Source organism: Coffea arabica, chromosome 11e, assembly GCF_036785885.1.
Source record: "Coffea arabica cultivar ET-39 chromosome 11e, Coffea Arabica ET-39 HiFi, whole genome shotgun sequence".
In the NCBI taxonomy this organism is placed as follows: domain Eukaryota; kingdom Viridiplantae; phylum Streptophyta; class Magnoliopsida; order Gentianales; family Rubiaceae; genus Coffea; species Coffea arabica.
This window is the reverse complement of record NC_092331.1, coordinates 59,389,899-59,416,536: the sequence shown is the minus strand read 5'-3', so window position 1 is coordinate 59,416,536 and position 26,638 is coordinate 59,389,899. Positions and strand designations below refer to the sequence as shown.

Below are 26,638 nucleotides of genomic sequence, written 5' to 3'. Positions count from 1 at the left end.
TCACGGCATGCTCATAATTGTAGTGATTTGGATTCAATTGAAAGTGTGCTCTAAAACGGAATTCATCTGGAGCAGTAGTTTTGATTGTAAGTGACAAACAAACTCATTTACTTAAATTTACTCATACTCGCCCATTAATTGAAGGTGTGCTCTAAAAGGGATTTCATCTGGAGCAGTAGTTTTGATGCTGTTCTGCTGATCATGTTTGACATGTTAGCATAGATAAGTTTTTTTATTGGTAAGCATTGTTTGTGGAGAATGGATTCAATGAGTTAGATAAAAAAAAAAAAAGTCATAACATATGCCGTCCTCTTTAATGAAATCTGTGATGGTCGGTTGGTTAGAGATGCTCTTCATGACTTAAAAATATTGTTGACTCCTTCAGCCAACTTTTTCAAATTACTTATAATTGGAGTTATGCTTTGGTTGGCGAGGTCATTTACATTAAAATTTATGTCGTGCTTTGGTTGACTTGACCGAAAATTTCACAATATAAAGAAAAAGAAATTCTAAATCAAAAGTAAACTTTATGCTCCATGTCCCGACATTGTCGAGTTTGTAATCAAACTGCTTACTTTCATATCTGACTTAACTCGGGTTCACTAGAATATTTTCCCATTTGCCAAAACTGTTTGGATAGAGCATTATTTTGTTTGAGGACAAAAAAGGAATATCAACATGGCATGGATCTCCAGATAAAAATACCATCTGTTAATTAAATAGGAATATCATACATGTGTTCCAATCTTATACAGACAAAGAAGCTTAGCTTAAGAGGGTGATAATACATTCTACAAGTCTGGTATATCTGTTGCCCTTGCACGTACAAAAATCCTGTGGAACCATAGGAGCTGCAAAACTACTACATAGAACAAAACCTAGAACAAAATTTGGAATAGAAAGGGTAAATAGAGGAGGAATGTACAAGGGAAGCCTCAGCTAGATGCATCTTCTGACTCATCTCACGCGTGGGGACTTCAGTTGAGTGGGCAAAGGGGAAGCACAAGGAGTCATACTCAGGGGTGAACGATTTTGTTTCAGAGAGTGGCGAGCAGGGTCAGGCGATGCTTGATACTCTGATGGAGAGTGTTTTAAACTTTTAGGGCTTGGGAGATCTTCTAGTGCAGCTAGAACATCGGTCATGCGTGGCCTAACTTTTGGGTCGGGGTTCAGGCACTGCATAGCAAGGTTAGCAGCTGTAAATGCTCCTTTCTGAGGGTACTGGCCTTCCAATTTTGTGTCCATTATTCTAAACAATTTTCTCTTGTCACCTAAATATGGTTTTGCCCAGTCCACCAGATTCTGCTCCACACCAACCTTGCCTTTATCAACAGCACGACGTCCAGACAACAATTCAAGCATAACCACTCCAAAGCTGTAGACATCACTTTTTGCCGAGAGTCGACCTGTTTGTTTACACACACTTTATTACACAAATTCGAACAATTTATCACCCTATATATCTAAGAGAGACGAAAAGAGTTCGTCTATGATGTACCTGTAGCAATGTATTCTGGTGCAGCATAGCCGTGTGTTCCCATAACTTGGGTGGATACATGAGTCCTATCACCAGTTGGACCTGCCTTGGCCAAGCCAAAGTCGGACAACTTTGCATTGAATTCCTGCAATTTCAAATCATAGTTAGCACCAAACGTAGCAGAATGTAAGTCCGTTTCAACAAAACAGACCATCTTTCAGTTACTGAATTTAGTAAAAGTAGGCAATTCAGTATACCGAGTCTAAAAGAATGTTAGACGCCTTAAAATCTCTATATATCACTTGTTCCTCAGCATCGTGCAGGAAAGCAAGGCCTCTGGCAGCACCAATTGCCACCCTCATTCTTGTAGCCCAAGGGAGAGGTTGCGCTCCTCCTGTCATAGAAACCATAGGTTGACGCATCATAATATGTTCAAGATAGCCACCAAAGTCGCAAATGATCTAATAATCTGAAGATGACCCCATATATCACATAAAACAAGTCCACAGGACCGATAAACTTTAAAATCACTTTTATGGTATAATGGGCATCAACTAATCATGTTGTGAAGAAAAAGTACGTTACAGTATGAATCATACTTCTAAATAAGTGGTTCTCCAAGCTTCCTTTCGGCATGAACTCATAAACCAAAAGCCGATTGTCACCTTCTGAGCAATACCCAATGAGCTTGACAAGATTTGGGTGATGAAGTTGCCCCAGATAATTGACTTCTGTCTGCGGATAATCTTTGCATCAGTGATTAGGCCAAACATAAAGCCATGGAAAATTAAAACAAAATTGAAAAGGAAACATACCAACCACTCTTTGTGGCCTTGGAAACCCTCGGGCTTCAGTTTCTTGACAGCAATGACCATTCCAGAGCCAGGCTTTGAAGGAGTGAGAGTCTGCTCATCAATCCATCCTTTAAAGACATAACCAAATCCACCTTCCCCAAGAAGACTGTCAGGTCGGAAATTTCTTGTTGCATTCCTCAGCTCACTAAATGGAAAAGATTTAACATGGGGGGATGACAATATCTCAAATTCGGATCTTGGAGTAGGAATACTGTCAAAACTACTGCTTTTTCCACTGTACGATGGAAGTGTTAGAGTTGAAGGTGCAGAGGAATTGCTAGTCTTGCTGGGGATTCTCAATGTCTCTGAAGCTGGAGGAAAAAGAAACCAAAAATATTGAGATGGTTCAGCTGCTTTTACTGGTGATTCAGAAAATTAGAACTAGTCACTGTAAAAAAATATATATATATTTCTCCAGTCATATACAGCAAAGTTACATCATTTAAGAGACATCAATGTATTACAGTGGCTCTGGCTTTATTTCTCTTCCAGTGTCCCTATTTCTGCTTCCCAATCCAATTTTCAGAAGGCATCAATGATCATAGGTTGCTTGTAGTAAAATGGAACCTAATTTCCTTTGATTCTAAAGTGTAAATGAGGTCAAGATAACCTAACCATTTAAAGCAAGGACAAAGTAAAAGCTTGTTACACAATTAAGCTTGTCTTAAAGACATCAACAAACTTCTGATCCATTCATGTCTAAAGATTAAATCTTTCAACAAGAAACTAGCCCTCAAACCATGTGATGCAACCTGATCTTTCAAAGATATGACAACTGAAAGTGAGCCGGAATTGAACCAGCAAAGCCACTAAATTAAGTTAAAGCTCGTGCCTAAAATTGAGAGAACCAGAACCAAGCATAACTCCAACCTGGACCAGCCAGGATACCCAATGTTCAGACCCAAGACAACTCAACCGACCATGCACCAATAATTATAGAAAAAAGGGGGAGCCGGATGATAGAACAGGTTCTCGAGCATAAACCTAAGAACGAATTCATCGGCTTTAGACCTGACCCTTCCCCTCCTCCCCAAAAGCCCAAAGCCCACCAAAAGGGATAGCAGAACACAGAGTTAAGGACAATCAACAAGCAAAACCGAGCGCAATCAGAACCAAAAGGGAACAAATATGAAGAACCCATAGACTCGAAAACAAAACAAGAGATGAAGAGGGTAAATCCTGCTTTGCTTAAGCACGAGAACATGAACACCCACAAGCCAGAACCAAAGTCAAGCCAAAAAAAAACAGGCAGAGATATTGAACAAATACTCGTAGAAAGATGTCAACTTGGGGACGATACAGCGCCCACAATCCAGAAAAACAATAATATATCAAGAACCAAGATTATAACTTTCTTCCAAAAGCCCATAAACCAGTTTCAATCAAAATAACAGAGAACTGAGCAAAGTACCAGGAAGGGTGTGGGAGCTAAGCGTGGCATCAACTCTTGCTGAAGAACCTAAGCAATTTCCCATCAGATGAAATGGAAAGAAAAAATAATCAAAAGAATACAGAAAAAAAAAAAAATTTCTTGACAGCAGTCCACTACTTATTGTTGTGAACTGAAGCTAATGGCTCAAAAGGTGGCGTAGAAAAGTTTGGCACGAGGAGATAGATAGGAGTATTAGATAGATGGACAGGAATAAAGAAGTGTTAGAGAGAAGAGGAGGTGATATTTCGTTTAATATAGAAACGATTACTTTTAACTGAGGATTGAGGGGCAGCACTGTGCTGTTAAAATTATTCCAATATGAATAGAATGGAGAAGAGAAAAGCGTGGTAATACAGAAACAAAAATTTTGAGAAAACGGCGTTCAGTTCACATGATACATCATCATTGACGCGATAGAATTAGTTAGTTGGAGTTGGGGGGGAATTTTTACTGGAGTGAAAAGAAGGAAAGAGATGAGAAAGTGCAACGAAAATGGGAGGCAGGGTCAGGCAGCCACCTTCCTTGCTGGCCTTTTAGGTGTAGTTTCCTTCCCCTCCACCAGTTCGGTCCATTCCAGAAAACGACAATTGCGTGTCTCGACTCTTACTTCACTACGTGTCTCTCACTCCTCAGTCCCCTACATTTTTGCTTCTCTTCTGTTCTTTTTATTTTAAATTAATTTTCTCCCATTTTAAGAGAAAAAAAAATTTTCAATGATCTTGGATTTTCCGGACTACCCTTTTTTGAAAATTTCAAGCATCTAGGAAAAGAAAGCCAATAATATATACACTCGGATAAAACGTGGACCAATTATAAGTGATCTATAAAAATCTCTGATGCATTGACTGTACGCCATCATCTCTTCTAAATTTTTATTAAAAAAAATGAAAATTTAAGCGATTGTTAAATTTGCATCTTTCAACCGTGAATGTTGTGGCATATATCAATTGGATTTTAAATGTGGTAGTAGTTCTTTTTTATTTGCGAATTATTACCAAAAAGAAAACAAAATGATTACTGCTTTTATTTGTTTCTGGAAAGTAGCGAAGTTTAGAATGGTTTTATATTCTTGTGTACAATCAATAATGTGGTCCAGCTGCTGTGTACGGCGGATAGAGGGGCGCACAAAAAGTCAAGTCAAGATGCTGCTACTCTTTGCCACCCCACAAAAAAAAAAAAAAAAAAAGAAGGGAGCCAAGATGATGCTTACATCTCATCTACATCATCTTGCCCATGTCAAAGAGGCCAAACAAACGCATTCTCACCCGGTCAAGATGGTGTAAATGTACTCAGCACATTAATCTTCAACCAGGCCTCGGTAATTATCAAAAGTTAGTAGTAGTAATTGTCAGGTGGGGTTGATTATTAATATTGCCTTGTTTGGATTTTAAATGGTTAAGATTGATTTTGAGCTCAGAAGCTCAAGACGTATGATAGAACATACAGTTGAATAAAATGTTCATTTACATGTATAGTACATAAGTTTGGATTATTTTTCTATCTATTGACAGTATATACACTTTCACCATTAAATGCATGATACATAATTCGAATTTGAATTTGAAACTCAAATTTCGTATGTTACACGAGGATGCAATGAAAAGAATTGCAAAATAGAGGCCCTTAAATCAGATTATCCTCGCGTAGCCTGGGTTTGATCCAGTCAAAAGGGTTTAGACTTTGTAGTAGTGGTGATTTCCAGAATAATGCATTTATTCTTGCAGGGTTAGCTTCGAAAAAGGGCAAGAAGACTCTCATTTGCTACTAGTTATCTCTAGTAGCTTGTAGAGTTCTTCAAGAAGAGGACCAATTTAGTATTGGCGTGCCATTATTGGCGCTCATAAGCAGCAGTATCACCTTCCTTCTTATCAATTTTATGTCAAACACATTTTATTCTTTCCGTTTACTTTTACCATCATGTCCGCTTACCAAATTAAATTGGTAATCTGAGGCTTGAAAGTCAATATCAGATATCGACTGTGGCTCAAAATAATTTCACCCTTGAAATAGTTAGAAGCTCGAAAGTCAATATATCAACACACGAGATATTTTTGCAATTAATGTATTCACATTACAGGTCACTTTTCAGTGAAAAAAAAAATTCTTTAAACCTATTATTTGAAGTTAAATTCGCTCATAAAGAGGCTAATCCCACAGAATATTTTACTTAGACGTCGTAAGATAATATGTATACTTTCATCTCTAAACTCTAAAGATTTTGCTAGTTCTTTCAAAAAAAAAAAAAAAAAAAAAGAAAAGATTTTTCTAGTCAAATTAGGATAGCTTTTATGTGTATGATACACCTATAAAGAAAGGCAATCATTCCTCTGTTGTTGAACAAAGTTCACCCGTCAAGAATTTACCAACAGACAGCAATTTATTTTAATTTGCATCAGCGCAGCCCTAAAGTCAAAGGCATTTGCCTATTTCACTTTTTTCCAAACCTTTTTGTCTTCAGTTTTCCAATTTGCATTCCTGCACTTGGGTCCGTCTTTCCCTGCTTGATTTACTTCTTGAGCCATTTTCCTGTTGATTTGCTCTTGAACCCAGATGCTCTAAGTCTAAGATGGTGGTTGAAGTCTCCTAAATTTATTTACCCCAAAAAAAATTATTATGGGTTTTAGTTGGCTTATGCCCTTAAAGCTTTGCCTTTATGATGTTATGGATACAGGAGCCTGGCTGGTTGTATTCATGGTTGACTTGGACTCGAATTTGGATGACTAGGCAAATGGTTTTTAATGTATGGACCAAATCAAGAATTATACGAATCTAGCTACCTAGTAGCATAAATTAATACTACTACACATCGGAGTGCACTAACTTTATGCTCTGATTGGAGTCACTATTATGGTCAAAGGGAATCAAAAAATGCAAATTAATTTCGTAGAAATGACATAACATCCTTAGTCTGCTGCATGCTATTTAGTTAATTACATATTTCTATATTGCTGATTCCTGCAAAAAAAAATTTAATTAAATTTTTTTTAAATAAAAAGAACATGAAGAATTTTTTTTTAAATTTTTAATGGTAAAACCTTCGATGTCTGGTGATCACATATTAGACTCCACTAATTCAGAGTCGAGCACTATGAGCAGCTTCCAAGAGTGATTTGCCTTATTTGAGGGATATAAACTCCTTGCTACTTGACTCAATAATCATGGATAAAGAACATAAAGATAATCACTACTTGCGGTATATATACTTCTCACGGTTATTTGTCTCTGTAGATAAGAATGTAAAAGTTTCTTTTGGCAGTATTTGATGATAAAATTCCAGGTGATTAGATTCAAAACAGCTCAGCCGTGACGTTAGCTTGAAGAGGGGTGAAGGGCGATGTTTCTCCAGCACTTCTGGTTCCAGTCGGACGTTACATCAAATATAATAGGTTCAGCAGTTCGAGTCTATTTAAAAGAAAAACTTGCAAATGAGTCGAATCAAATCAAGTCAAATTTTGATTTAGTCGAGTCGATCTTCAACTCAATTTGATAAAGTTTGAAGTCGATCTCGAACTCGAACCCTTTAGATACTTTAAAAAATAAAAAGTAATTATTTTATTTTTAAAGAAATGAATAAAATATTTATTTTTCTTAATAATTAATAAAAATATTATATATATATAATTGAATCGACTCGTGAGCTAACCAACTGAGCTTCTTTATATTCAACTTGATCGACTCAAATTCCACTCGAGTTCGATGTTGACCGAGTTTAAATTAAGTTTTGATCAGTTTGCAAGTGGTTTGATTCGTTTACAGACGAGAATCCAATTGAGACTAACTGCTCAAGTAAAATTTATACGTCTACTTCCCTCAGCGTTGAAAAATTAATTCTTTTCCCAAAAGATTCCAAAAGACAGCAGCAGTCGAAGAGGAAGATTATCATATTATCGTGGACTAATTCTTTTCCTTTAATAAAAAGGGCTTGGTGGACGCATGAGAACAAATGGGTTGCATTTTTCTAGATTTTTTGTAGAAAAAATACTGTAGTAATTTGATATATGTGAGGTAAAAAGGTGATTGGAAAATGCGTTCACGGAAAACGTAGCAATTTTTCTTTGAAAAATGGCTGTCCAAACAAGTAATAAAAATGAGGAAACAGGAACACTTTGCATCTTATAATTGTCGAAGTTATAAGACCTACTCTTTAACTGCGAACTTTCTCAAATTAACTGTGATTCTATTTCGGTATTCTTATATTATAGGCATTTTTTTTTTAAAATTTGAGAAAATTTTATAGATATCTATAACTGTCAAAATTACAGTGAGTAGTGTCTCAAACACAACTACTATTAGAATTCATAAATTAATAGAGACTAGTAAACCAACAAATTTCCGATCACTCTGAACCCTATTCACACTATACCAGTCATTCGGCCTTGTTTGGATTGCGGTTTTCCGTCGAAAAATTATATCATTTTCCGTGATCACATTTCCTTATTACCTTTTTCCCTCACATACATCAAATCGCTACAGTAATTTTTCCATGAAAAATCATGAAAAATGCAATCCAAACACAACTTTAAAAGCTCTGTGCATGGTTTGACTTGGTTGTTTTGTGACACATTACATATACTCGCTTATATAAGACTTGTTTGAAACTGGGCCAGATGCCGTAGAAACGGTCTGCATGGAGCCAAGAAGAAGATGAAGTTTAATGAGTTGATATGAAGAGTAAGGAGGGGGGGAGAAGAAGGGGTGGACTCTAATTTTTAAATTCTCTGCGTTTGGCATATTTGCCGAGTCCACTTGAGACTACTAGTGCCGTATGGGGCATCCTAAACTAAAACCTCTGAAAAGATCGATGTGAAAGCACGCGGACTCCGAAAGATACCACAAAATTGCCTCATACCATGTAGTATTAAGAAGCTTCAGTTGACTAACAAACATATGCTTTGTTGATGTAGAAATTATTAAGTGGGAACCAACCAATTAGATGGTGGAAAAAGAAAGGTTAGTGGAATGCAAAAATTAGTACTGCCACTCATATCTAACTCTACCACGTAACTTCATGATCATTGGCTGTATTAAGCAAATGATCATGTAACACGTTGGCAACTCAAACTTGATTCGATATTAAAAATCACATGAAAATCATAAACATGCACTATTGTACGGTTTGGAAAATCCTCCATGATTTGTTCCCTATTGTCTTTAACGTCAAAGTTAAAATATTTATAAAAAATAAAAAAAAAAAGACGCTTCAAACTCGATGCTTGAAACAAATTCGATTTACTTTTTAGAGCATAATTCTGTGAACTTGACAAAATTTTAGAACAGAGGTCTCCTCCTCTTCCCTCATAGTTTTGGATCCACGTCCACCCACCGATTATGGCATGAGTAACTCAGCAGGAAGGATTTGTTCTCTCTTTTAACTCGCAGTAGTGTTGGATGCGGCCTCTTTCCGTCCAACACAAAATTGAAAATTCCAAGGAAGCGCAGTCTAAGAGCTGGGATAAGCACTGCTGTCATTGTTCGCGAAACCAAACCGGAAAAAAAAAAAAAAAACACTAGACTTTTTATTTTGCAAGTAATTTTTTCCTTTCTTTTTAAGGAGTGATTAAAAATCACGATATTTTTAAACTTTTTTTAAAATTAAAGAGAGACCTGAAACATTATATATTTTTTTAAAAAAAATAGAGGGAAATAGCTTGGGAATCAAATCAGCTACCTAGCTCGACTCAATCATGATCTACTTTCTGGCAAGGGTGGTTTTTTTTTTTTTTTTTTTTTTTTTTTGAATTTGGAAATTGGAAGGCTGTATGGACTGGGCCACTAGTAGCTTTCCATTAGCCCATTGTTTGGAGGACTGATTCATATCCCAATAAAAGGAAATGTACAGATGCTATATTTGCACTTGTTAAATCCAAAACCTTAGGCTTAAATTGGCCCAACTTACTTGACGTCCTTATTTTTCTCTCCCTAAAAAAAAAAAAAAACACTGAATGTGTTTGGACAGAGTATTATTTGAAATAATTATTATAATATTTTTTGTGATGTGATGTATATAAGATAAAAAGATAATTAAAAATATAAAAATATGAATTGAAAAATATGTTTACGATGCAAGCGAAATATTATATGAAATAATTTTAGTAATCTAAACACGCTTAAAGATTTTTGGTTAGAAAAATAGTAATTGCCTAGTTGGCAATTGAGCGTCTAAGAAAAATAGTTAAAAGTAATATCCTAAAGGAAGGGGAAATAAAAAGGCAACTTGCCTGAAAATTCCAGGAAAAAAAAAATGGAGAAGGGGCAAAAACCTGAACAAAAAAAAAGGGGTCGGAGGTCCGACTTCCAATTCCCGTGCAGCGTTGCATTGTGTCACTTCAGCCAATTAGATCTCAGCATGGACTTTCAAAGCCCAATAATATGCTTCCACGTGTGATTTCAACGTAGATTTTTGACCCCACAACCTTCCCTTCATATAAATTCCTCAAACGACAATCCGCAAGACAAATCGTCGTTTCGCTCCATTTTTTTTTCCCAGTTAAGTATAAGTATAAAAGAGAAACTCGAAAAATCAAAATTTGGGTATAAATTCTGTTCGAATTTGCATGATCGTCGAAGAAGTCGCCAGACAGTAGACGTGGCACGCCGGATCTGTTATTTCCGGCGAAGTTGAGGAAACTTTACTAGTGATTCGACAAATTGACTAATAATGGAGTCTCATGGCGCCGGACTCCACCGCGTATTTCTCCTGGCCTTCTGCGTCGCCGGAATTTGGTGTGCGTATATCTATCAAGGCGTCCTCCAAGAGACTGTGTAAGCATTCTACATTTCCTTAGCCCTGTTTTATGGTTGAAATTTTGTGATACGAATTCGTACTTCTGTTAAGTTCGTTTATTATAGGACGTAGTAAAAATTTGTGAGAATTCATTTTAGGAACACTTAATCAGATATATGTACCTGGAAAAATATGGCATTTTGAAGATGATAGTAAAATGGCGTGATCTTTGGTACTCGAAGATATACATTAAGGTCTAAAGATATCCTTGACCTCCTTAATTTTCGTAGAATTTCGTGAAAATGTTAGGAACTTTAGGAGTGCATCGATTCTGCTTTCATAATCTGGTACTTGAAGTTACATATGCGTCAAGACATACAAATAAAGGAAATTCAGTGTAACAAAGTAATTAATGGTAAGAGATTAAGGTCTCGCATAAAGTTAGGAACTCTACTGATGGATATCAGTCTGGCTAAATGCCACTTCACAGTCTAAATGCCACTCTACAGATGGATATCAGATGGAATATTTCTCACACATTGTTGGGTTGACTGCACAAGCAGTAGCATACGTGCATTTACTCTGTGGTGTTCTATGCTACTTTAGATGCTGAAGTAATTATTCATGAGAGCTTTGTTAGTGTATTATTGTTGTTGATTTTGGTCAATATTCTGTTTTAGATCAACCAAGCGATTTGGGCCGGATAAGAAGAGGTTCGAGCACTTGGCTTTCCTCAACTTGGCACAGAATTTAGTTTGTTTGATATGGTCCTTTATAAGTAAGCTTTTAAATTACAATTATCTGTTGGAAATTGTGGAATATTTTGATAGTTGATGAACAGGAAAGTAATCAGATTTACTTTTCTGATTATTTAGTGATAAAGATTTGGTCCAACGGCAAGAGAGATGGTGCTCCCTGGTGGACATTCTGGAGTGCTGGAGTTACAAATACAATTGGACCAGCTATGGGCATTGAAGCATTGAAGTATATCAGCTACCCTGGTCAGGTAATTTTGGTTTTTCATGGAGAGAATGTGTGATGTTTCCTTTCATACTTTATTCTGAACCATGAATGTCTAAACTTGATTGGTATCCACCTTATCTGATCCCATGCTTTGATACAGTTTTGTACATCTTAATAATTTCGTAACTTGTTTAAGGACATTTGCATTCTGGTCACTCCTATTCTGATAACATTGCAAATCTGGATATCTTTGAATGATTTTTTAATTGCGAATTCACCATTTATGTGGACAATACTCTGAATTTGATGTGTTTATAAGATCATTACAGTGGTTGCATAAAAAGGCTACCAAGAAAAGTATTTCCAAATGACTGGAAGTTTGTTTACATGATAGGCTTTTCTTCCAATGGTTTTTATAGATAGGATAGATTTGAACATGATAAAATATTAGCTTTTGAATCAAATTGCATGTTCGTGTTTCTAAATTACAAGGACGAAGGGTATTTTGTGCTTATGCAATTTGTTATTGTTTTCAGGTCCTGGCTAAATCCTCCAAAATGATTCCAGGTGGGCTGCATTCATTATAATACTGAAATCTGTATTCTGCTGAAAACATTTGTTCAAAACCTTTTAGATGACACGTCAGGGGCATCCTAGTGGAACAGGGAAGGGATCTCTGAAAATTTATTGTCTTTGTCCCTTTCTTTCTTTTGCATTTGGGATGCAGGCTTTCACTTGAATTAGAGGAAAAGTACTGCATTTTTTTATTGTGCCACATACATTTTGACAATCTGAAGCTTCAGTTTTGAAGTGGGCATTGGCAAATTTTTCCAGTTGGGAATTTTGTATTTTTTCCCCCTTGGTTGTCAACATTAATGGGCACATGTATTTTTATTAATTTAGTTTCCTATAAACCATTTTGATGATGAATTGATGACCATTGGTGCTGAAAGTAAGCCTTGTATGGTCATGCGCATCAACAGGAGCAAAACTTTTCTTTGTGTAGGCTGATAGGCATAATGAGTACATTTGAGAAGAACCAGTAGTCTTTTGAAGTTTTCTTTTTTCTTTTTTATTTTTAATTAAATCTGGACATGTCTTTATGCAGTGATGCTGATGGGTACACTAGTTTATGGCATAAGATATACATTTCCTGAATATGTTTGTACACTACTTGTTGCTGGTGGAGTATCAATGTTTGCTCTTTCAAAGGTGAGTGTTTGACACAGAAATTGGTAATAAATTGCCCTGCTTTCTCTTCTCCTCTCTCCATCTTGGTAGATGCATACATTGAATGAGTTTGCGTTGACAACCTGCCCTTCACATTTAATTTTCCTGGTTACAGCCTAGCTCAAAATCTATCAGCAAGCTGGCACATCCTAATCCTGGACTTGGTTATGGTCTATGCTTTCTGAATCTTGCTTTTGATGGATTCACCAACGCAACTCAGGACTCCATTACAGCAAGGTATTTGGTGTGAAAGTCTGTTGTTCCTTGGGCAGAATACTTGCATATCTTTCTCAAAGTTTTGCATTTATAAAACAACTCGATCATAGAGAGTATTTTGAAAGAAATCATATTCATGTTTTGACATCATATCCTATTATGTTTGTTGTGTTCCACTGTTGCATGGTACTCCTTGCTCAAGGAGCACTTTCTAAAAGGACTACCTATAAGTACAAAGAAAGCCACACAGGATGGACTTTCCCGTATTAACTGATCATTTTCATACATCATGTTTCAGAGAAAATAGAACACTTACTAACGTGGCATCCCAAAATTTTGTCTCTTTTTCCTGTGCCCGATATCGATCAGCCGCTTGTCCATAACTCCACATCTAACTGTGCCTATTTTGGTTCAGGTACCCTAAGACAACTGCTTGGGATATCATGCTGGGAATGAATTTATGGGGTACAATTTACAACGTCATCTTCATGTTTGGTTGGCCACAAGCTAGTGGATACGAGGCAGTTAAATTCTGCCAGCAGCATCCGGAAGTGGCCTGGGACATTTTGCTCTACTGTCTTTGTGGTGCAGTAGGCCAGAATTTTATCTTTCTAACCATTAGTCGATTTGGTTCCCTAACTAACACAACTATTACCACTACCCGCAAGTTTGTGAGCATTGTGGTGTCTTCAGTGCTCAGTGGCAATCCAATGTCTACAAAACAATGGGGAAGTGTCATCATGGTTTTCTCTGGATTAGCGTACCAGATTTATCTGAAGTGGAGGAAATTGCAGAGGATGCAGAAGAAAAAGAAGTCCATGTAACCATGGCTCTCATTTTGGATTTAAGACGCAGGTTTTTTTTTCCTTTTTTTTTTTGAAATTTTCATATAGTATGTGGTGTAAAAGCGCTCGCCTTTTTTTTTTTTTTTCCTTCGCATATAGTGCTGGTGCAAGCGCAAGGCTAACTGAATGCGCTTGCAGCAAAGAGAATGTATTGGAATAGTATGATTATTAATATAGAATTTTTGGCTCTAGCTCGATTTGGCTCTTAATTGTTAATTATGACCGACTTCCATACCTCTTGACTCGCAATAATCATGATAAGGCTAAACTCCCATACCTCTTGACTTGCAATAATCATGATAAGACTACTAGTTGCTTATACTTCGTTCCTTTCTCTTCCCTTCCGTGAGCTTGATATAAGTTGATAGAATGGCAACTTGCAAGAATCCCCTGTTCAAATTGAGTGCAAAAGGGCAGATGGAGGGCAGGAAACGATGAATTCATGCTGAATCCTTGGACAAACCTTTTATTCTTCTGTCATCGATTTTCTAGCAAAAAATCAAGGCAAAAAAGGGTGTGGCATTTAAGCGGTTTCTTTTGCCAAGATGAGCAGATGGACGGCACTGTATAATCTTTGAGAAAGCCACCTGCCGCTTTATTTTCACGTAGTTTTCGAATTCTGCATCGTAGGTGTTCTGTTACATTACAACAGAATTCGATGATTCTCTCACGGGTAAGCTGGTCTTTAGTTGATTCGCATGATAGTGGCATGATTAGTCTCTGTGCAATTCATGTCTAAATCGGTGGACGTGATCATGGTTCAAAGTTGCGGTGGTGGTCGTGGCTCGGACTGTTTTACATCGGTATTAGCATATCGGTCGTGATTTCAGCAAGATGTAAATTTTTGAAATATTTAATATTCTAAAAATTGTAAAAAAAAATATGATAAATAAAAATAATAAAAATTTGAGTTGACTCGGAATGACTCGAGGCGATTTGACTGTTTTTATCCGTCTCGGAGACGTTTCGACCGAGTTCTCAGTGACTCGATCGAGTTCTCGGCGATTCATTATCTCGGAGTCATCTTATCGCAGTATCGGAACGGAAAGCTCTGTTCTGGTGACGACTCGGTCGAGTCTTTGAACCATGGATGTGATTGATTGGATTGGGATATCGTAACAATTTAATGTTTTAATGTGGTTGATCCTCAAAATGCCAGCAAAAATAGGCGAAGCAATTCTGTTGTCTTCCTTTACCTGCATCACTGGTACAGAATCAGGAGTATTATTACATTGACTAAGCATGGAGGAATTCACATTACTCAGAAGTTGAAAAATCCATTTCGCTAGATCATGGTTGTGTTTCACTTTTGTTTTCTTGCTTAGGAGGTCGGCCCCTCTTCCATGTCTTGTTTTTGTAGGCTAAATTGAAAGCTATAAAATGAACAATACAAAATTAGTACTTTTAGGCAAGTTGCTAAGAGTGAGCACTAAAATTTGAACCCAATATTGGCCTACCATGCATAGATAATGGCCATTCAAAACTAATTTAAGCAACAAAACCTTCATGTTTCATTTACCAGAAGAAAGCTTGGATGAACACATAAATTATTAAGATATTGGGTGCAAACATGGTGGACCTGCAGTAATCTTTGCACTTACTCAAAATTGTTCAATGAGTAAAGATCTAATCATGTAAACTTGCTCGAAAGAAGTCGGTGGTGTTGAAAAGACTCGTATTTACTGGTTTATCCTTCCAATCTGCATCTTTGAAGTGGTCATTTGAGGTCAAATTAAGTCCTTGAATGCTTAAGGTGGATTTTGAGGTGAGTGACTGCCAGTGCTTTGCTCAACTTTAATTTGTACAGGGTTCCCTCCCTCTTTTACCAGTACCTTTTGCTTTTGATCATGATCGCGTTTGTCCACCACCAACAACCGCTGACCAAGTTAAATAACAGACTTCCTCAGACCCCCTCTTCCCCACTAGATTTCCCCGTCCCTGCATCAGAGACTTTCAGAAGCTTTCACAGAGAGAACGAGGGAGAGAGGAGAAATTTCTCATGTCATGGCTAGAAATATGCACGAATCTTGTAAGAATTCTTACCCTACTCTTATGCCAACATTTTGTTCTTCCTGCATTGCACTTTTCCACCTCAATTGGCGATTTTTTCCAATTATATTCATTAATCTGTTTCAGGTTTCTTTCGTTAGCTGTAACTTCTCTGTTACAGAAGCAAGATAATAGACATGAAGAAATGTCTGCGCACGGGAACCAAACTGCATTCTCCACTCCAGTAAGTATAGATCACATTACAAGTAAAACTAAAGTAAAGAATCTATAAAACCAAGAAAACTTCTGGAATACTCTGCACACCTTGAAAACAAAGAGTCCAATACAACTGGTTGAACCTCCTTTGTTCCTTTTTTTTTTCTCCTCTTATGTTGTCAAACTTCTCTATAGAGGGTAATTCTGGCGAGGTGCCGCTTTCTACTTACACTATAATGACTAGGGAACTATACTGTATGTTCTGTACAATTGGCATCTTCAAGGCCAAAACTCATGGGAACATCGAATACCAAAACTCGAGTCCCAAAACACACAAAAGAATTAGACACGATACTCGAGCACACAGGAAGTCTATGTGAGTATTAGATAGATTTACTCAGTAAAAAGAAAAAAAAAAAGAAGCATAGGGCAATCTAGAATGTACCGTAACATTCTAGAATGCAAAGCAGAACCTCATAGGCCTTCTGCAAAAACACAGGTCGATATGACTGCTATGGAAGCAAAATGAGCTGAAAAGTCAATGTAAAAAGCTCCATTTGCTGAAAACTCTAAATAAGCAGTGATGGAGGTTCTGAATCAAGGGAGATGGATCAGTGAAATTGGTCATAGGCTTTGAAGGAGAGCCCTTTTGCAGGCTGGAGGTTGTGAAGGATTGGTGCTAGGAGTTAAGGATGTGGACTCCATTCCGAGTGCTCTCAATAGGAAATGCCTTTCCTGCAAAACACATGAAGTTATTACTTTTAGCAATAAATCATACTCACAGATAAAATATTAGACATGAAGTGGAAGCAGATTAGCACAAAGTTAGTAATTTGTACTTTTTCAGTCTGAACAGCCCCAAACATTAAAAAGAATATCCATCTTTGAATTTCATGGAAAAGAAACAACAGATTTCAGAACATACCTCTTAATTTAATATCAACTTTATGATCAGTGAAAAAGAGAATTAAAAGTTTGTATATATGTAAGCTAAAAGTTGTTCCGCTACAAGAAAATATTGTATGGTCAAAGTAAACTGCTCAGTGAATTAGCATTTTTCATAGGTAAAATATCTGATGCTTTACACTATTAAAAAGAAAATAAACAGTAAAATGCAGCTAGAGATTGATCATAATGTGGAGAACTGTGAAGCGGAGTTAAGTTTGTGAAAGAAGAAAACCAAAATGAATAGAGAAGGGTAAAATGGGATCTTGCTTCTTACAGGCTACAAACAGTAAAGCCTATTCTAGAATGTTGTGAGTAATGAGTCCATGTTTTTTAAGAAAATCATTACATTAACAAACCAAACAAGAAGGATGGAAGATGCTCGCCACATAGTATCCATCAGGGGCAAGTGACAAAGACATATCATACATTGTATCCTAAATAACTCCAGGAAATTCCAAATTCTGCGTGATCCTCATTTTATCTCTGACATTAGCAAGAACTAGACACAACAACTGTGCATCTATTCAATACTCTGAGGCAATTACACTAAATCCTGATCAAGAAACCCTGCTGGTCAAAGTACTTTCCTTTTAAGGTAAGTCAAATTAAAAAACATATCATTTTCACTGTAATTGACTCTTTTCAAGTGAACGTAATAAGCTGTTTGCTCTGGAGACATTCAGTACTCTAACGAGAGCTAAAGGCACAACAGTTCTCTTTCCTTTCCCTTTTAACTAAAGTTCCTGAAGGTTGATTTTAAAGTCTGCTTCAGAGAATTTTACTTATACAAACACTAGTGGGACTCAAGGTTACAACATATTGGTCCTCAGGTGCAGCTTTCAAAGTACCTAAGTGCATGTAACTTGTTGAAATTCATTGCATAAAGATGTAGGTAACTCATACTCAGTGATTTTGATCAGGAGTAAGCTAGTTTAATTTTCTTTCACTATTCAAACTGGAAAGCTAATGGGGACAGCTTTGATTGTTATATCATGGTGTCATATTGAATTTTGTATAAATTAGCAGATTTAATGTTTCAAAATTTGGTAACTGCAGTTGGTAGTAATTGCTTCCTGTAAATTAATACAGGTCTACTACAGCAATACTGACTTAAAGTAAGACAATGTACAAACTTCAGATTACTCACACTTTCTGAAAATTTTGGGCTGGGAATAGTAGCTGCTATTGTTCGGAACAGTGGAGTCTCTTGAAGAGGGGAACCGAACTCTGTAGTTGAAAACCCGCAAGCAAGTACACCATCAGCTTTTAGTTCATCACAATCTGGCATGACATCTGATAAAGCTAGTGTTAAATTCTTCTGTAATCTACTAGAATAGAAAAGGATTAGTCCAGAAGGGGCATAATGAACATCTTTATACCTTTATCTGTAGGTTCACTGCCTAACATTGTGTTTTCAACTTTAACAAGCTGATGCTGATCACCTGCATGAGTTGATTGTGATACAGGTCTGACATCCTGATATGGTGCACATAGCTCAGATTGACATTGCTCCACTTTATCAAGTGGTAAATGTGATGGCAGAGTTGATCCAGTACTATACTCAGAGCTGCCTGAGGACTCTTCATATAAGTCAGGTTGCCTGCACAACCAACAATTTAGAAACCATGGTGGTGATAAAGAGATCTGAAGTAACATTCCATTGGCCTGGTCTGTTTACCTCCATGATGCTTGATTGCCCTCAAAACTACCTTGTAAATCCTCAACCAAGTCCTTGAGAATGTCAAGTTGAACATCCATGTCAGAAATTCTAAAGCAGAATTCATCACTTTCTTTATTTTGGTTCAAGAAGTCCTGAAGAACCTGAACGCACATATACTCATGTTAGAAGCTGTCAAAATAACATACATATCTGCTTTAATTACACAGCTCAAGCCAATGGTGGATGTCTCCATGGGATTGAGGTCCACATTTAGACCTTTGTTTCTCAACACTTAGGTACGATTTTACTGAAAATACAATGTTTCATATTTTAAACCAAACATGAATTAATTTCTTTGGTTTTTTAAAGAGGTCAAGTAGAACTTTGATAAAGGCACTTAGATGTGATTATCCCACTTAAGGAACTATTTGTCAGTAAACTTTAAGAAAGCGTACAAATCTATTCGATGAGGGATGTGATTTGAAAGTTGGATATGCAAACTACCTTCCAGGCATTTTCAAGGCTCTGATCCGTACTGTCTACGTTAACTTTTGCAGCAAGTGAGCTGAGTAATTCAGCTTGTTGCATCAATGCGAGTACCTTTGGATCATCCTTCTTGAGAAATGTTCCTTGAATTTTGTTATTGCTGGCTGTTTGAAGATTTAAAAAGACTGAGTTAGAAGATTAGTTTCTCTGATTTCAACTACTCAATTTGGTGATCAATACACTTTCAAGCCATCCATTTCCTTCCTCTGGTAGTGATACATGAAATACCTTGACTGATTCGATAGATTTCTACTACCAAATAAATGTAAAGACTTTTAGGATGTACCATCAGTCGGAGCCTCTTTGACATCATTGCCATGCTGCTGAGTTGACAAGTTGCTTCCACTTTTGTGTATGTTTTGAGCTAGTACTGCAAATGGAGGTCTAAGCAACTGACTACTTGTTGCGCATTCGCCAACTAACTCTTCTTCGCGGTTGCAGCTCTCAGTGGGATCAGGGATGTGGGCTCTCCTAAATTACAATAACAGAGCCTTAGTAATTAGAATGTGGTTGGAAGCTTACCTAGAAATGTGAAAATTACTGCACTAGTTTTACCTCATCTTCTTAAGGGGTCCTGCAGCTTCTGATATGCCATTTGTACTGAGACCACTTGGAAAGATAACTCTTTTATTGTTCAAATTGATATATGAAGTGTTGTTCTCTTTCGCTAAGGCTTCACGTTTTGCTCTCTTCTTACAGAGGGTAGAGAATCGGTTCTTCACGGCATTATCAGTCCTGTTTGTAGAGACCAGAATTGAACCATACTGGTCAATACCCTTATGACCAAGACTAAATTGTTTAGAAATACAAATAAATAAATAAAAAAAAAGCTTCTTCAGTAAATCAAACTCTCTTTACCTGCCTGAAACAACTTTTGCAATTTCAGTCCATCTGTTGCCAAATATTTTCTGTGCCTGCATGGCATCTTAAATTTCAGATCACTCCATCCAATAAGAAGGGAATTTGTCATCCAAATTAAAAGGATCAGATTGATGAAATTAGCAATAAATCTTAGATCTAATGTCATCTGAGGAAAAATTGAAATATTTATCATATATAAAAAGTCAGAGAGAGTAGAAGAAAAACAATATCAATAAAATGACAAAAATAAAACAAAAATTTGAATAAGAACTGGAAAGGGCATGAAGTAATGCATCAAAGCAGAAGTCCAATATGATTATTAGTCGAACATCAAAATCAGAGCTCCTGGAGAGCGTCACCATACCTCACACAAGAGCAGGTCTTCTTCTGGTGACCACCCACCTTTCTTGAAATCAGAGTTCAAATAAGTGAACCACCTGCATCATTATTGTCATATCAACATCACAAACCAAAACCCCAAAAGAGTACCCAGTGTCTTGAATAAATGCCTAAAATCTTAAGGTTCTTCTCAAGTCTCAGCCAACCTTCTTCTGCATTGCCTGGTTGTTTTATCCTTGAACTTCGAAGCAATGATCGCCCAACTGCATCCACAACCGGAAGTATTAAGAATCAAAAACCAGTCATCAAAATCCTTTTACACCTCAAACAAAGTAAAACCAATAAAAATCCCTACTTTTCTGTTCCATGGATTCTAATTTGCTCTCTCAATATATCATCCTCCTGCAACCAAATCGCATCCATTCAATTAAAATCAATACAATAAACAGAAAATCAAAACATGTTAACGGGATTGAACTTTTACTGAAAAATGGGATCAAAAACAGTAAAAACAGACCTCTTGGGACCAAGAAACAATATGTCTTTCTTTCTGCTTTGGCTGCTGCTGTTGTTGTTGTTGACTAGTAGCAATTGCATCAGTAGCACCAGTATTACTACTTGGCCTCCGCTTCACACTCTGCATCGTCTAAACTGTTTGTCCAGCGCCGTTTCTCCCCCGCTCTCGCATGCTAAAGTAGTCTTTTGGTGAGTGTATTATATAAAAAAGAAAAATGACCAAGGCAAAAAGAGAGAACTGTTTCACTCTCTTTTCTCTCCTCTTTTACAGAAGCAAAAGAAGGAAACGGAACAGCTCAAGCCACCCAACCCCCAAAAACAAGAAACGATACACTGTTGGCCTTTTGAGAAATACACTACTACTACTAGTAACCCTTTAGGCCATTTGCCTCGGATTCGAACTTTTCACAACAACGTTAACAGAATCCAAAATTTAGGATTCAGATTAAGAAAAAGCAAAAACACAAGAAGTAGGAACTAATATCACTGACACCAATCCATACGAAAAGAAAAAACGTATCCTAAACAAAAAATTAATTGTTACGTGCCTCGAGAAACGTGTAAACAAAAGCCAAGAACTGGGCGGTGATCGAAAATTAGATGGATCAAAGAAGAAAAGTGTAACAGAACGTGTGTATACGGTGTTTGGGAATTTATTTTGTTTGAAACTGTAGATGAATTTAATTTTCTTTTTAGTTAGGCAATGGTGTTGAAAACTGAGGTGGATAGAAATGGATGGATGGTTGGAGTTGGACGGATGGATGTCTCTGTCCAAGAAAAATGTGGAAATGGGAATGGGAATGGGAATTTTAAAAATAATCAACGGATCCTTGGGTTGGGTTAGTGCTTTTGAGCGCGGGTATGAAGGGGAAGTTTGAAAAATAACGCTGAAACCCACGAGACTATAATTAATAGTTTGAGTAGACCAAGCAACCGCACACTCCCACTCACACACTTTCACTCACTATGCCATTGGCACTATTATTATTGTGTTCTTTTCTTGTTGTCTCAATATATCTCTTTCTTTAATGTACAATTTTTTTTTTTTTTTGGTAAATTTTTTATCTTTTGAATGAAACATGTCAATGTTCGTGAGCTAACTGTTGCACTATCACAGGGATTGATTGGCCTTTCATTTCATTTCATTTCAATTTCAAAGTGTTTGATTAGTTTGGGATATTTTCGTCTTGGGCCATTCATGTGTGTGTGAATTGAGTTAAATGAATTATTGAATGACTAATACAGGCACTGGCTGCATAGACCGCAGAGGGATGTTTGATTTTCTTTTTTTTCCTTTTCTTTTGCTTCCCATCGGGGGATCCACAAGACAGAAGCTAAACCCTGCCATGGGCGCACAACCACGTGAGAATGGGGATGCGATGATTTGGCAATTTTTGGTTCATGGCATTGTGCCTGCAGCACAGGCTGGCACCATTTACTTCTCTAGATAATTTCTCTATAGATGAAAATACTTCTCTGTCTACCTTTCTTCTTTTCCTCTTTTTTTTTTTTCAGGAGAAATGGAGAGTTAACTAATCTTCTTATTTGTAGACATTTATTCTGAATTCAGGTCTAATTGGCCGCTAATATTGGATTCTATTTTATCATTTGTAGGGGAAAGAAATATTCTAATACAATTTCAATCTAACTTAATCAATACAGCCATTTTGGTAACCGTTGATCTTTCTCCTCGATGGAGGGAGCATTTTGTAAACGTAAAAACAAATGCTGTCATGCATGTAGTTTTTTTTTTTTTTTTTTTTGTATATGTACGATTTTAAGTTTAGCTGTTGGGAAAAAATACATATAACAATCGAGTTCAAACTCCGTATCAATTAAACTATTGAGGTTAGTTCGGTAGTCAAGAAAAGTCTCTTAAAAAAGTTTTCTCAAATTCAATGTTTAAATTCTGGGCTTGACAGTTCAGAATAGAAAGAGTGTAGCGAGTTGGTGGGAGGGTTTAAAAAAGAAACTAAAAAAAAACTCCACATCAATTATCATTCCTGATTTCCTGCCATATTTACCTGAAGGACACAGCTAAAGGTCAATTTAGTCATTTACACAAGATAAGAAAAGTTTCAAACAGGTAACCAATTGAGTGACATCCGAACAAAGTCATTTATTTACAATTGATGCGTTGAGTTTTTGAACAGATATCAATAATAAATACACAAATGACCAAAGTTAAAATCTTAGTATAATTAACCCATCTCTAGCATCCAAATCACCTAGCATTTATACAGTATGATGCTTTATTAAAGAATTACCAATAAAGAAGCTGATTGAAATTTCAAAGCGAGCGTAAACATTGCATAATAACAGAGAGATATTTCTGACCAAAAACAAAAAAGTTTTCCAAACTGTACCTTTTTCTTGAAGTCAACATTTCTGTCTAACGCGTATTCGGATAAGGGTAGTGTAATAGTGGAGATGATGATCCTAGGCTATTAGTTTGTCAAAATTTCACTTGATTTATATAAAGCATTTGAGACTACTTTTCTGAAGCCTCGGCAGCATAAAATACTAAAATGTGGTTCTTTTGTGGGTACCTCGACCAGTAGATTATCTGGTTTTTTTTTTTTTTTTGGTTTTTTGGTTCAATCAATTATACTAGTCTATCTCATCTCCAGCAGAAATGAGAAATATACCCGAATAACTAGCATACCAACTCATGTATCTTCTACCAAAAGAATACCACTAGACACTGCAAGATTCTTTGAACCATCTTATGGTCAGTCCTGCATGATTACTGAAGAATATTATTTGAAATATTATTTAAAATAATTATTGTAGCACTTTTTTTGTGATATGATGTATATTATGTATGTGTACGTGAGATAAAAAGGTGGTTGAGAATATAAAAAGATAAATTAAAAAATATGTTTATAATACAAGCGAAATATTATTTGAAAAAAAAAATGAGATATTGAAATGTTACGTTGTACACGGACATAAATCACATAAATTTACATGAATACGTATTAACTTTGAACCATGCTATGGTTATTGCCATGATTCAATTATCTGTTTGCGTTACATTTGGAAATGGTTAATTATTTTCTCTTTTTTTGTTTTGTTTTGATATATTAGTAGGATACACACACACACAATTGTACACAATTGTACAGTAAGCACTATTTTGGATCAATAGTAGTCATTTATTGCTAGTGAATTGACTCTCTCCGCCCCCGTGGGTAGCTCGGCTGGGACTGGTCGTCTGTAATTACAGCAAGGTCCCAGATTCGACCCCCACGTGCTATCGTTGTTAGGTATCTTTGGGGTGAAACTCTGTCTAACCTGGGGGAATTAGTCTCCAGACCCGAAAAATTTTTTTTTTTGACTCTCTCCATCTAAGGTAAGCTATGATCATGTCTCCATGCTTGCTTCTTCTCGCACTGTACCGTTGCAACACCCAAATCACGATTTATTGTGTCATTATTGTAACGACTATAATGCACGTTAGGATTTGTCAATTAGAAATTTCTCAAACCATCCAAGTGATTTGCACCAAACTTTGTCTGCTTTTAGTTTGATGTAAACATAGTAGTAGTATTTTCCTATTCATTTTGAAATTAGGTTGTGTGGGGCACGACACAGCCGGCTACTCTTACTAAACATTTAAGTTTTGTCTTAAATCCAACGATAAGGCCCTCCACTTACCGAAAAGAATCCATATTTATTTCTCATCTAACTGAGGAGCACCAACGTCATATAGAATGGAAGCAAGACCCGTATGGAATTAATTGTCATCTCATTTTGATAGTAATACTCTAGCATTAGTCCTTTATCTTTTTCATTATTTATTTGGCAAATTTGATGAAAGTCTTTGATCAAGACATATAATTAGGCCTGAAACCCATCAAACTTGATATCATTCGATGATGCCCTTTAGGTCTCTAGTCCGGAATCTAGAGTCCTAGACTAGACCTGACTGCCCACCCAATAACGGTTTATGCTGGCATCCATTCCTACGTGGACCTGAAATTTGACCGCCAAGTGGAAAGCACTCTGATATGGTGTCCACCTATTTAATCAAATTGCATTTTTGCAAAGGGTGGAGCCCCGCCCAGTCACGGCCGGTTCCAGCCTCATTCGTCTCTTTCTTGATGGCGAAATGTCCCGCCAAAGGAGGCATTCATGGATTCATATTTCATGATTAAACAAAACTACAAAATCAATGTGATAGTACTATCACCTAATATCATGGACCCTTTTGTGGGAATATCCATGGTTCCTATACATCATTTTTTGCTCATACCGTACTCTGTAAAATGTTGAATACAATAGCTATTGACATCACATTGGAAAAAATTGAAATTCAAAACTATTAGTATCCATGATAACTGCTTAAAAGAATATTTTTTGACGGATAAGATTATTGATACTCCTAGAAACGTCTTTTTTTTTCTTTTTTTTATTTAAATCGACAACGATAACATTTTTATAACCTACCATTTTTTTTTACGGCAACGATAACATTTCTATAATCTAATCTATCATAATATAAAGGGAAGGGAAGTCTAAAGAGCCGATGTATAAGGGGTGCTCTGTTACCTCTTTTAAATTTTTTTTATTACAGATAGGATTCGAAACCTAATCTACAATCAAAAGAGAGAACTAAATCTCTTTTTTGGTGGCCACCGAACTTTGCCATATGCTTATTACTTAGGTGTGTAATGTGAGTAAGTTACCCCCCACTCGATGCTTGGAAAGAAAACATAAAGCATTTTGGAGAGGGAATCCAAGTGTTGCATGAAAAAAGGGAAGGTAACAAGGGATGGTGGAGGACTAAGCAGAGAAGACTAGACCTAGCAGAGGGGAGAGAGGTCGGTGGAGGATTGTCCCACAACCACAGGCAGCCCTCAAAGAGCCAGAAGATACCAAAAAAGACCAGCCCCCCGACGGGGACGGCACCCTAGGCAAAAGCTTCTTCCACTCTCCCCACACTTTTTTTCATAGCTCTAGCTCTATTGGCTTAACACTAAACAACAATGCCATGATTTTCAAAAAGAAAATTCCGCCCTCCACTCACCTCATTGATCTTTTTCATTATGCCTAAAATTTGTCCGTGATCCATTCAAGTCGTGGTAATCGATAATGAAAAGGGTAGTCCATGGCCATCCATCCAATATTTATATCTATCTCGTTTTATTGGATGGCCTTGTTCTATCTTCCCTGGCTTGATTAGATTATACTACTATTTTGTCTTCACATCTCGCTTTTATCACTATTCAAAAGCATGATCTTTTCTGTCTTTTTGCTTAAAATCCGAAGACACGTATCCTTTTTTTTTTTTTTTTTTAAAATAGTAGCCCACGTTAGATCATTTTTTATGTTTCAAGGGATTGTATTACACTTATGTTAAGATAAAAGCTTAATTACCATACCCCTCTTAGAGTAATTTAATTATCGGTGAGAATGCAAAAGCAGTTCACCATTTCACCTGTCCATGCTGCCTTATATGGTCATAGATTCTCTCTGCCAAGCAGCACGTGATAATGGGGTTTGGGTTTGACCAACGAGTTTTAAGGGTCTTTGTATCTCTAAAAGTGTTCAAATCAAACATTATTATTTGACAGATTAAAACATTCAATGACAGAGCCGAATGTCCTAATGATGAGCTTGAATGCAGTTATAGCATCTCTTGAAACAATGCGTTGATTTATTGACTAATGATCTTAGTGACAAACAAACAAAGGATCATAAAGGAGGAGAGAATCATGATTTATATGAACATTTGATTGAAGGTACTTTCATCATGAATCCTTCTCCAGTTTTATTTGAACCTTAAGCGCATCTACTTTTACTCAATTCAGAGGAGA

General features: G+C 36.6%; 3 protein-coding genes across 3 annotated transcripts; 1 reads left to right on the top strand and 2 right to left on the bottom strand.

Moving 5' to 3' along the window:
- Positions 1–690: 690 nt before the first annotated feature.
- Positions 691–3,943, bottom strand: LOC113716945 (probable serine/threonine-protein kinase PBL3). Its single transcript, XM_027241510.2, has 6 exons — positions 3,743–3,943; positions 2,293–2,642; positions 2,077–2,212; positions 1,735–1,871; positions 1,499–1,622; positions 691–1,406 (listed from the first exon to the last, which is right to left on the bottom strand). Exons 1-6 carry the CDS (start codon positions 3,804–3,806, stop codon positions 958–960), a joined length of 1,260 nt encoding a protein of 419 aa, XP_027097311.2. The 5' UTR covers positions 3,807–3,943; the 3' UTR covers positions 691–957.
- A 6,276-nt stretch (positions 3,944–10,219) lies between these two features.
- LOC113717380 (UDP-galactose/UDP-glucose transporter 3) lies at positions 10,220–13,932 on the top strand. Its single transcript, XM_027242200.2, has 7 exons — positions 10,220–10,525; positions 11,168–11,265; positions 11,363–11,493; positions 11,987–12,017; positions 12,559–12,662; positions 12,796–12,917; positions 13,312–13,932. Exons 1-7 carry the CDS (start codon positions 10,422–10,424, stop codon positions 13,718–13,720), a joined length of 999 nt encoding a protein of 332 aa, XP_027098001.2. The 5' UTR covers positions 10,220–10,421; the 3' UTR covers positions 13,721–13,932.
- A 1,996-nt stretch (positions 13,933–15,928) lies between these two features.
- Positions 15,929–21,615, bottom strand: LOC113716433 (transcription factor MYB124). The gene is made up of 12 exons (XM_027240758.2): positions 20,818–21,615; positions 20,656–20,702; positions 20,507–20,563; positions 20,326–20,398; positions 19,959–20,014; positions 19,656–19,835; positions 19,387–19,571; positions 19,059–19,204; positions 18,573–18,715; positions 18,274–18,494; positions 18,042–18,187; positions 15,929–16,681 (listed from the first exon to the last, which is right to left on the bottom strand). The coding sequence occupies exons 1-12, from the start codon at positions 20,941–20,943 to the stop codon at positions 16,571–16,573; spliced, it is 1,491 nt and encodes a 496-aa protein (XP_027096559.2). The 5' UTR covers positions 20,944–21,615; the 3' UTR covers positions 15,929–16,570.
- Positions 21,616–26,638: the final 5,023 nt, after the last annotated feature.